General features: G+C 42.5%; 1 protein-coding gene across 5 annotated transcripts in view; it reads left to right on the top strand.

Moving 5' to 3' along the window:
- Window positions 1-12260, top strand: part of LOC143963515 (NACHT, LRR and PYD domains-containing protein 3-like) — a 182835-nt gene that overhangs the window by 80827 nt on the left and 89748 nt on the right. For all 5 annotated transcript variants that reach the window (XM_077473171.1, XM_077473167.1, XM_077473168.1 and 2 more), the window contains exons 4-6: window positions 279-317; window positions 3958-5665; window positions 7857-8000. In XM_077473171.1, coding sequence (XP_077329297.1) covers window positions 279-317; window positions 3958-5665; window positions 7857-8000 — 1891 coding nt within the window. The remainder of the gene's footprint in view (window positions 1-278; window positions 318-3957; window positions 5666-7856; window positions 8001-12260) is intronic.

Below are 12260 nucleotides of genomic sequence, written 5' to 3'. Positions count from 1 at the left end.
CGGCTCCAGATTCTAGGTGTGTGCCTGTAATCCCTGGATAGAGAATTGGGGGCTTTTCTGGTCCCCCCCACCATGGTCACATGTCACTGCAATGTGCTGAGATGTTACCAAAACAAAGACTCTCCCCATCACCTGGAGGAGGAGAGACTCCAATCTACAGAGGGTTGGTGGGATGATGGTGTCTGGGAGGATCTGCTACACTAATAACTCCCTTAGTTATTATTTTATACATTTCAGAGGTTTGTCAGGACTAATCACTTCCCTAATCTTATTTCCAGCTAAACTGAAGAAGACGACACATGACAGCAGATCATCAGGTTAGTAGGACATCTGCGTTTGATATGAAATCTCTTCTGGATGAACATTTTGTTCTGTTGTAGTCTGGATCAGTGGTGGTACTACCAGAGTCACAAAGATTGCACTGGAGACCAGGCCTGTAGGGGGGCCCAACATGGCAGGAAAGGGGCCCACTTCAGAACATTGCCTCAGTTCACACTGCTGTGATCCCAAAGATTTGCAACTTGCTTGCAATTTCCCTGTGACTTGATTGCGATTTTGTGATTTAACATTGCACTATGGCACTCAAATCGCACCAAAGTCACAGAAAGGTATTGCAGGATCCTTTTTCTTTGTTGCTGCTACTTGAGTCACCTTGATTAGGACAGCACTCATTGAAATGAAGAACTATGTGGAAAGTGGTCTCTAAAGGCCACAGCCGCGCTAGGTGGTATATGTGAGTGCACTAGAAAAAACACTAAACAGTAATAAAAGAGAAAAAAGGAGAAAAAAGGTTTCGCCGCCCCTATGACTCACAACCCCAAAGGGGTGTGAGATATAACAAACATAGAGTAAATCAGAGTGGAAAGGGGTCTAGGCGCTACCTATCATAGCTAAATAAATATGTGTATATACCCTATGTGTACAATAAATAGGGAAAAATTCAAGTGAGAGAAGTGAAAAAAGTTTCAAGTGAGAAAAGTTATCACCACACCGGGAAGACACAGAGGAATATTGTGTAGAAAATTATTTCATATAGAGTTATGTCCAAAGACGGACTACATAGAAATACTGAGTATAAGTGCCTCTAGTGAGCAAAAAAATTAATTGTATCCAAATTCTACATAGGTGTGTGGCCCGTAGAAAAAACTCTAGTGAAGTTTCAGAGGATAAAAGTAAAGATACTCCAATAGTGGTTGAGCCACATGTGTATGTATAGTGAATAAATTATGTGCAAAAAACAAAATAAATTAGAATAAGGTAAACAAAATAAACATGAATAAGACAAGCAATCAGTGTTATACTAATATGCGACAGTGCAAAAAATGTCAAAAAACTTTTCGAAAGAAACTCCTGTATCAGAGGGGTCCCCCTTGGAAGTCTCTTTCCACACCAAATGTGCAGAAGGGTGTGCAAAAATAGGTGCAAATAATGCGGAAAAAATTCCAAAGGAGGTGCAGCGGTTATACTAAAAGCATAAGTAAATTACTAAAAAACGTCCTACACAGACAGTAAACATCAATCCTTTAAAAGGGCACAGGGAAAAAAACACACACACAGTCCAGGATAGATACAGTCCAAGTAAAATTTCAATTTCAGGATCTTCCAGTGTTAACAGGTAAAAGTGACTGGTGCTCAGAACATGAAGAAATTCAGGTGACTTCGTGCTCACCCCCTCAGATCCCCACTCACCAGAACTATGTGCCCACACGGGGCATTCAAGCCTTCAGTATTACACAGTGCGAGATCTGATTGTTCCACAGGTGGGCACGTCCGGAAAAAAGAGGGGCACATCCAGCAAACCTCCACTCTCCACCTATATCACCTTCTTTAATACGTGGACTAGTATTTTCAGCAGATGGTACTTTACCAGTACTTTACCAGTGGTGAGTAAATTCCTCTTCCCCTAAGGTGTCACGTTTTTTCCATATACAGTGACCCCAGGGGTTTAGGGGATATATCACCCAAGGGCTCTCTTTGGCCATATATAGATCTCTTTGGCCACCTAGAGGGCATCATATGCCCCTGCCCTGGTTTATGAGTTTGAACAACCTTTATTACTAAAATTTTTTTATTTATTTATTTTTGTATTATATTTTTTCCATTTTTTTCATTTTTATTTTATTTACTTTTTCTCTGTACCATCTGTCTGGAACTGTGACTCTGGGACCAAATACATATATTTGACCTGGGGTTTTTTGCTGTTTTTTGCTGTTTGGGGTTTTTGTCGTTTTTCAGTTTTTGTTTTTTGTGTTTGTTGCTGGTGTTTTTAAGAAAAGCTAGCTATATATATATATATATATACTCTTTTATTTTTGCTTTTGTTTTCCTCCTGTTGGCTTAATAATAATAAAAAAAACTTTTAAACATTTATCCCTTGAGGGAATACGTTTTCTGAGCAAAACTTTTTTGATCATCTGTTTTGAAAGAAGTACTTTTTTCTGAAGATACTGCACTATGAGACCCCTTTTTTTATTATTATCTCTCTGAGGATCCTCTGGTAAAGTACCTTCTGCTGAAAATACTAGTCCACGTATTAAAGAAGGTGATATAGGTGGAGAGTGGAGGTTTGCTGGATGTGCCCCTCTTTTTTCCGGACGTGCCCACCTGTGGAACAATCGGATCTCACACTGTGTAATACTGAAGGCTTGAATGCCCCGTGTGGGCACATAGTTCTGGTGAGTGGGGATCTGAGGGGGTGAGCACGAAGTCACCTGAATTTCTTCATGTTCTGAGCACCAGTCACTTTTACCTGTTAACACTGGAAGATCCTGAAATTGAAATTTTACTTCGACTGTATCTATCCTGGACTGTGTGTGTGTTTTTTTCCCTGTGCCCTTTTAAAGGATTGATGTTTACTGTCTGTGTAGGACGTTTTTTAGTAATTTACTTATGCTTTTAGTATAACCGCTGCACCTCCTTTGGAATTTTTTCCGCATTATTTGCACCTATTTTTGCACACCCTTCTGCACATTTGGTGTGGAAAGAGACTTCCAAGGGGGACCCCTCTGATACAGGAGTTTCTTTCGAAAAGTTTTTTGACATTTTTTGCACTGTCGCATATTAGTATAACACTGATTGCTTGTCTTATTCATGTTTATTTTGTTTACCTTATTCTAATTTATTTTGTTTTTTGCACATAATTTATTCACTATACATACACATGTGGCTCAACCACTATTGGAGTATCTTTACTTTTATCCTCTGAAACTTCACTAGAGTTTTTTCTACGGGCCACACACCTATGTAGAATTTGGATACAATTAATTTTTTTGCTCACTAGAGGCACTTATACTCAGTATTTCTATGTAGTCCGTCTTTGGACATAACTCTATATGAAATAATTTTCTACACAATATTCCTCTGTGTCTTCCCGGTGTGGTGATAACTTTTCTCACTTGAAACTTTTTTCACTTCTCTCACTTGAATTTTTCCCTATTTATTGTACACATAGGGTATATACACATATTTATTTAGCTATGATAGGTAGCGCCTAGACCCCTTTCCACTCTGATTTACTCATTGAAATGAATGTGTTTTGACGTGTCCAGCAACTTCATGTTGCAAGTCACATGATGAGTCTCAGCAGTCTGAACCAGGGATGTAATGGGCCCATGACAGGAACAGGTGGAAAAGGCTAGAGAAAGAGCCCCTGCCTCAGAGGGAAGAGCCCCACTCTTGGAGAAAAGGGCCTGGAACTGATGGAAAGGGCCACAGCAGTCATATTGGCTCTTCATGGTTTCTTGCACTGGAGCCCTGTAGGTTCTATTCATGCCTCTGGTCTTGATGATGTGTCCATAGTTTGGATGCTTCCACAGTCCTCCTGTATTTCATGGGATATCTCCTTTTAGGGTTCCATTCTTCGGGTTTATGGTTAGAATACAATATTTCAAACTGTGTCTTATAAATATTGTTTCATGTGTGTATGAGGAATAAAATATTCTCTTCTCTCTCATAAAGACCTCAGTAAGGAACACAGCGAGTCTATGAAAGAGAATTTCCAGAGGATTCTAGAATATAATTCCCGTGTTCATCTAAAGGAAAGATTCACCAATTTATTGATGATAAAGGGACCCCAGAATAAAGAGGGAAAAGAAGAAGAAATAATGGGTTCAGGCAGAAGACATCTACAGATCATGGAGAAAAGATCCCCAACCACAATCCAGGCCCTCTTTGACCCTGATAAATGTGGGTTCATCCCTAAGATTGTGGTGTTACAAGGACCTGCTGGGATTGGAAAAACAATGACCTCCAGGAAGATCATGCTGGACTGGGCCTCTGGGGATCTCTACCGAGACAAGTTTGATTTTGTGTTTTATCTGAGCTGTAGAGAAATCAACACCATCCCTGGAAACATAAGTCTTGTGGGACTTTTATCCAGAACCTGCAGACTGAGTTCAGATGACCTGGTGTCTATTCTGAAGGATCCTGGAAGTCAGAGAAGACTTCTCACCATAGTTGATGGGTTTGATGAACTGAGGTGGACTCTGGAGGAGAAATCTGAGGGTTGTCCTGACATTTCTATGGAAACCCACAAAGAAATAATTCTCCAAAGCTTGCTCAGGGGACATGTTCTCCCAGACTCTTCTCTGATCATCACCACAAGGTCACTGGCCATGGAGAAACTTAACACATTCATCAAGGATTCTCGCAATGTGGAAATCCAGGGATTTACAAGGGACGATCGAGAGGAATATGTCCATAAATTCTATGGAAATAAAGAAGATGCAGACAAGGTTCTCAGTATAATAAAAGACAATGACGTTGTGTACACCATGTGTGCCGTCCCCATCACATGCTGGATTGTCTGCACTGTAATGACACAAGAAATAAGAAAAGATTTGGATGTAATTCGATGTAAGACAACGACTTCAATTTATCTTCTCTTCCTGGAGGTTTTACTAACCCATCACAGCAAGAAGGAGCAGTCTGTACACCGGAAACAAACCTGTCTGAAGAAGCTGTGTGCTCTGGCCAATCAGGGACTTCTGAACCAACAAATCTTATTTGAGAAGAAAGATCTAGAAAGACATGGACTTTCTCTGGATGAGGTGGAGTCTGTATTTCTGAATGAGAACATCTTTCATTGGGACGTCCGTCACCAGACCTGCTACAGCTTCATCCACCTGAGTGTACAGGAGTTCCTTGCTGCTCTCTATTATGGGATGGATGATGGTTGGTTTGGATTTAGGAAACGTATTTTCCTCCCGGAGATCTGTAAAGGGAAATCACTCCGTGGCCTCAGTTCAGATTACTCACATTTATCATTATCTGTACAATTCCTGTTTGGTCTCTTAAATGAAAATCAGGTGAAGACATTCTCAGAGGTCACAGGAATCCCCATCTCACTCCGAGCCAAACCTGCAATGAGAAAATGGGCCAAGAAGGGCAGTGATCAAACTTTCTATACTCAGACCATCTTCTGTCTGTATGAGACTCAGGATGAGGACTTCATTAGGAGTGTCATGTCGGGTTGTACAGATTTGTTGCTGTGGGGCTCACATACTGATCACTTGTGGATAAACAGGAATTATTCCAAGCAGCTGAACTATTGCTTGAAGACTTTGAAGAAAGAAAGTTTTCAGTCTTTATATTTTGTAGGTCTCACTGTGGATCCAGAGTGCCAGAAACTTCTATCTCCATTCCTACACAGGAGTCAGGAGGTCGGGTAAGTGAGTGTGAGGATATCCTAACTGAATTCAGAGAATGGGCAGGAACCTGCATACAGTATAACGGTGATTATCAGACATGTTCTCCATCTACCACACTTGTTAGAAGTCCTGGGAACTCACACTTTCCTCAGCCTTAAGCCCTGCTTCACACTACAGCAATTTTCCAGCAACATTCTGATGACATGTAAAGTCGCAGGTCAGGTGAAAACACAAAGATTTTATTGGGTGTTGTCTTAATTGCTGTGATTTGAGTCAGTGCAACAAAAGAAAATACTTCCTGCACTACTTTTGTGCGATTCTTGTGCTGCACGACTCCCATGGACTTCAATGTAAAATCACCAGAAAGTCGCACATTTGTCTGAATCTTTAAGACTTTGCTGCGACTTCTGAGGCTTCTTTACCCCCCACCTCTCCTCCCTGGCCATCCTTGCTGCCTAAAATCTTCCTCCAATCACATCCCAGTCACACCTGAGCGTAGAGGAAACGCACATTCCCACTTCCATTATTTGTGTATTTTTCATGTGTAATCACACATTGTGTATAGGGAGCCCATTCACTGGAATGTTCTGCCCGACATGCAACAAACACCCCAAAGTAGCTCAAGAATCTTCTCAGTCATGGAGCGTCATGCATCTTGGCAGCAAAACATGCGTCTGATAACTGTGATTGGGGTGTCATTAACAATCAGCCGACATTCATATCTGCGTGTTTCCGAATACGAGGCGACCCACACAGAAAATGTGCGCTTTTTTATACGTCTGAAAAATGCACAGCAACGCACGCCACGCATGTGCAGATGTAAATGAATGGTAACACAAAAGCAATGCTCCTTTCTGTGCGTTTTTGAAACATACAGCAAAGCGCATGTATTCTTGCGGTCTGCCATGCATTCAAAAATGTGCAGAAGCAAATGAATAATAACACAAGTGTGACGCACATTGTCGCACATTTATGAAACGCACAGCAAAGCATGGATTTTCTTGCAGGTTGCTGTGCAGTTGGAAATGTACAGATGTGAATGAATGGAAACGTATTTACAACTGACGGCAACCCGCAAGAAAACGCATGCTTTTCTGCGTGTTTTGTGTGGCAATGCACATCACACTTGTGTTACCATTCATCTGCATATTCATGTTTCTGAACGCACGCCAACCCATAAGAAAACGCATGTTTTGCTGTGCATTTTGAAAATGAGTGACACCGCACACTGCACTTGTGATACCATTCGTTGGCATCTGAACATTTCTGAATGCCCAACAACCTGCAGGAAAACGCATGCTTTGCCACACATTTTGGAAACATGCATCGTGCTCACCTTGCCATGTTTGCAGTACAAGCGTGACGCACGGTCGCAGCGCATTTCTGAAACGTGCGGCAAAGCACACAATTTCTGGCGGTTGATGTGCATTCAGAATCATGCAGATGTAAATGCAGCCTGATTGTTAATGACGCCCCAATCACGGTTATCAGACGCAGGTTTTGTCATGTGATAAAACACGCTATAAACACGGATCATCAAAGTCACATAGGAATGCTTCTCAGTAAAGTCACTTTGAAGTCGCACCTGGTCGCCGGGAAGTTGTAGAGCAAAGTCAAGCTGGAAGTGGCTGCGACTTTCATGTTGTGCTGTGTGAACCAGAGCTAAATGGTGGTTCCCACATATCACCTTCTACACAACTTCTGGGAACAATCACATCATTTACATCGCATTAACCCTTTCCCTGCCCCAATTATACCATTTATCACACAGAACATTTGGAGGGAAAGCTTCGTGTTCAGAGATGTGGGGGAGGGAAATAATGTCAGGGGTGTGACATCATCATCCCAACATTGGAGGGGCCAATTGTCTGCAGAAGTGGGCGGAGATGGGAATGTCTGGACTGCATTTTATATCTGGAACCAAAGTGGTGTTCCAGGATTTCCCAGAAGCTGAATGGAGACCCCTGTGTAGGAAGGCCGGAGACCCCGTATACATATCAGGGGCCTCCTTTAAGTTTTGTCTGGAGTGTGACTTCAAAGACCACTCATAGCCACCAATGAGAAGTCCTCATCAGGTCCAGTATGAGGCTGTAGAGCCGGAGGGAAGGCAGCCATGTGGAAGGAAAATGTTGGGGGTTACATTGTTATTCTTGGGGTCAGAGGTCATACATTCTTGGTGATAATTATTATCTCATTATTGGATTTTAGATTTTGGGGTTGTACTATTCCCAGTAAAGATTGTCCGGGAGAGGACAAAGCAGAAGAAGAAGATTCCTCCTCTTCAGGATATAATATGAAGTCGGATTCTCTTTCCTTTCTGATGAACCCGGAGAGTAAAATTCAGAAATTATGGTAAGAGAAATGTGTGATGTGCCGTGATGGGGAAATGTGACGTCTTGTGATTGTTCCCGTCTCTCAGTGTCTCCTTCTATCTCTGGGTGTCCTCCATCCTCACCCATGTAGAATCTTCCATCACCTGTCCTCTTCTCATGTCTTCTCCTCTCTCTGAGGGAATCTTTCTCTTTGTAATCTCATCCATGGGATTTGGGGTTCCCCTTATAGTAGAACAGTGACCAGGCTCTGTACATATGGAATGACCATCCATATTCCTAACAAGCAGGAAATAGGATGGAATAGACCCCCTTAGGACTCGCTCACACGTCTGATGATTATGTAGAAGGAAGCAATGCTCAGTAACACTTCTATGACATTTATCATGTGTCTTCATTGTGTTTATCAAGCTCTGAAAACACTATAAGAATGCTGGAGAAATGTCCGGGGGAGGGGTTGTTCTTCTAGTGGGAGGAGCCTAAAGGGGAAGTGATGTAGAGGAAATGATCTCCTCTGATATGTGGATTTCGGATATATTACAATAATTCTATAGAATGAAAACCAGCCGCCATGTCATCATACTCACTATCGCTCTCCTGCCCCCTGGAGGACAGATTTCCCGGTCTGAGGATAATACCCGCTTGGTGACTTGTTACCACATTTGTTTTATTTGTATGTGTCACAATAGCTGGGATACTCGGGTCATTAATAGTTTATTAATAATAACATGTAATATATCCTCACATAGAATCACAATATATCCATGTAAGAATGCACAGAGCGCCCGGCGACCCTCCTCTCCTTCATAACAGTATAGCATTGGCTCTCCTAGTGTATCTGACAGGCGTGATGACGTCTCCACCTTACACGTTACGCCCTAGGCGGGGCTTCATCATGTATATTTGCGTTTGTTTAAAATGTGTAAATATTAACACTTTTAGGTTTAGGGAGTCTCACTTCTAGCGCTGCACAGCTATCTTTATACCTATCCTGTAAGGGAGGTGTCACTGCACATCACCAATCATAAGTGGCTGACCACAAAGTAGGTTTTTTGATGTACATAGTATGCTAAAGTTTGGGTTGTCTCACTCATCATGCTGCAATATTGGGCACTTTGACAATATCTTACTTATATTGTTTTTTCTAACATTGTAATATTCCTGTATAATTGTGCTGAAACACGTGTGGATTGTTTAAACATTTGAAATACCAATCCTATTTTTAGGTTTAGGGAGTCTCACTTGTAGTGCTGCACAGTTGTCTTTCTATGTATTTGGTGTTGGATTTTGTGGATGAATCCTTCTGTGTTCAGCTGATTAGTATATATAATTGGAAGAGGTTTTTGGCTGTGCAGTGACACATTTCCTGCCTGGCACTGTCGGTATTGCCGGCTGGTTGGGGATTTTGCCGGCACACAGAAGCTATTGGAGTTACCACACGGCTGTTCTGTACAACCAGAAGTGACCGGAGCTGCTCTGTCCTACTTCTCTATTATTTCCCAGTGCATTCTGGGATACCGGAGCCTCCGCTGTCTGTCCTCCAATGCCCAGCGATTATTGGACATCACCATGAAATGAATGGAGGCGACTGACAAGCGTGGATGTCTCATGACAGCGACATGCGGCTTCATTTATAACATGACACAACGCTACCGCTCCTGTGTGACCAGCACTGTGTGCCGCCATTGTAATATTCATGGCAGGCATGGAAGGTGGTTATCAGGCTTTAGAAATGCTGAATAAATGTCACATAATGACATGGTACTGACACACGTGTGACCGAGACCTCACTGACCTCTGTAGCTACAGACACCACAGATCAATTCATCCTCAATTTTCACACAATGTGCAGTGAGGTCCCTCCGGTGGGTTTCAGAAATCTACTTCTCCTCCCCCTCCTCTGAGTCATTCAGTTATGAAGGGAAATTGAAGCTTGAGCTACTGAGCTCTGTAAATAACATGGATTGTACAGTGATCCGGGAAGGACAGGCAGGTAAACATGTGGAAAAGAGATTTCAGCTCCACCTGCTGGCTGAAAATGAAAATGCTAATTATTTATATCCCATATTTCATATTTGCAAATCTATGAATGGAATGTTTTGTCCTGATCATAATAAAGACAGAAAACAGGATCCATTCCTCTGAAGACAAAGACCTCAGACAGTTCTCACTTCTGTACAAAACGCCGTCCCATAACAATACAATTTATACTCCAGAATAGGGATGAGCCGAACACCCCCCGGTTCGGTTCGCACCAGAACTTGCGAACGACCCCCGCGTTCGGTACGAACGTTAGAACCCCATTGAAGTCTATGGGACTCGAACGTTCGAATTGGAAAGTGCTAATTTTAATGGCTAATATGCAAGATACTGTCCTAAAAAGGGTTTGGCGACCTGCCTCCTGCCTCAGGGGACATGGGTCACTGCAAAAAAAAGTTTTAAAAACTACCGTTTTGGCGGGAGCACTGATTTTAATGACGATTAAAGTGAAAAAAAAAGTGAAATATTCCTTTAAATATGGTGCCTGGGGGGTGTCTGTAGTATGCCTGTGAAGTGCCACGTGTTTCCCGTGTTTAGAACAGTCCCTGCACAAAATGACATTAAACGGAAATAACACCATTTAAAACTGCTTGCGGTTTTAATGTTATATCTGGTTCCTGCAATATGGTTGAAAATCATTCAGAAAAATGGCATGGGTAGCCCTCCCTGCCCATTACCAGCCTATTTGGGTCTTGTACGCATATTAAGGGGAACCCTGTACCCATATTAAAAAAAAAGGAAATGCGTGTGGCCCCCAGGCCCTATATACTCAGAACAGCAGTATACAGGCGGTGCAAACAAGACAGGGACTGTGTAGGTTTGTTGTGTTAAGTTGAATCTGTTTGTCATTTTCAACCGGTACATTTTTAAAGTGTAGCTCCAGTCAAAAAAAATATCTTTAAGCTTTTTGGAAAACATAGGGAAGGGTTATCACCCCTGTATAATTTGTTTTGTTGTCCATCTTTTTTCATCTCACTTGCTGCTGTCTCCTTGCGTTTGCAAGTAGGAGATGTTTGTAAATTGGATGTTTGAAAGTAGGGGCCTGCCCTATATTATAGCGGTATGTACTGGGTACAGAGCACGCAGACAGCACGCACTATCTCCTAACACTACTGACTGCAAGCTCTATTATTAACCACTTGTTAGCCCAATGTTTGCATAAAGTGAAAGATGAAGTTATGCTGAGTAAATAGATATCAAACATGTCACTCTTCAAAATTGCACATGCCCTTGGAATGGCGCCAAACGTCGCTACTTAAAAAATCCCCATAGGCGACGCTTTAAATATTTTTTTAATGGTTACATGTTTTGAGTTGCAGAGGAGGTCTAGGACTAGAATTATTGCTCTCGCTCTAACATTCTCGGCGATACCTCACATGTGTGGCACATGCGAGCACATGGGGACATGGGCGCTTTAATTTTTATTTTATTTTTTTATTGTTCATTTTACTTTATTTATTTTAGTTTGACATTTTTTTTCCCAAAAATATATTTTTGATCACTTTTATTCCTATTACAAGAAATGTAAACATCCCTTGTAATAGGAATATGGGGTGACAGGTCCTCTTTACAGTGAAATCTGGGGGGTCAATATGACCCCACATCTCACCTCTAGGCTGGGAAGCCTGAAATAAAAAATAAAAAAAAGATTCTGGCTTTGATTGTACTGGCGAGTTGGTAGAAGCACCGGAGGGCGGTAAGGGGCGTCTATGGCTGGGTATTTCAGGGTATCACCGAGTATGGCTGGGTATCTCTGAGTATGGCTGGGTATGGCAATTTATGGCAGGGTATTACAGAGTATTGGCGGGGTATTGGCGGGGTACTACAGAGTAATAGCAGGGTACTGCAGAGTATTGGGGGTACTGCAGAGTATTGGGGGGTACTGCAGAGTATTGGGGGGTACTGCAGAGTATTGGGGGGTACTGCAGAGTAATGGCGGGGTACTGCAGAGTAATGGCAGGGTACTGCACTGCAGAGTAATGGCGGGGTACTTCAGAGTAATGGCGGGGTACTGCAGAGTAATGGCGGGGTACTGCACTGCAGAGTAATGGCGGGTACTGCACTGCAGAGTAATGGCGGGGTACTGCAGAGTAATGGCAGGGTACTGCAGAGTATGCATTGGTATTGCAGAGTATTGGCAGGGAATTGAGGGGTTAAATTCGGTGAGCAGCGATGTGGGCACTGCAGATGCAGCCCACATCGCTGCTGACACCGATCTCTTTCCCCTCCGCTGTACCGATCG

Source organism: Lithobates pipiens, unplaced genomic scaffold (genome assembly GCF_037356315.1).
Source record: "Lithobates pipiens isolate NorthernLeopardFrog02 unplaced genomic scaffold, aLitPip1_a1.2 Scaffold_8, whole genome shotgun sequence".
Taxonomy (NCBI): Eukaryota; Metazoa; Chordata; class Amphibia; order Anura; family Ranidae; genus Lithobates; species Lithobates pipiens.
This window is presented reverse-complemented; position numbering and strand designations above follow the sequence as displayed.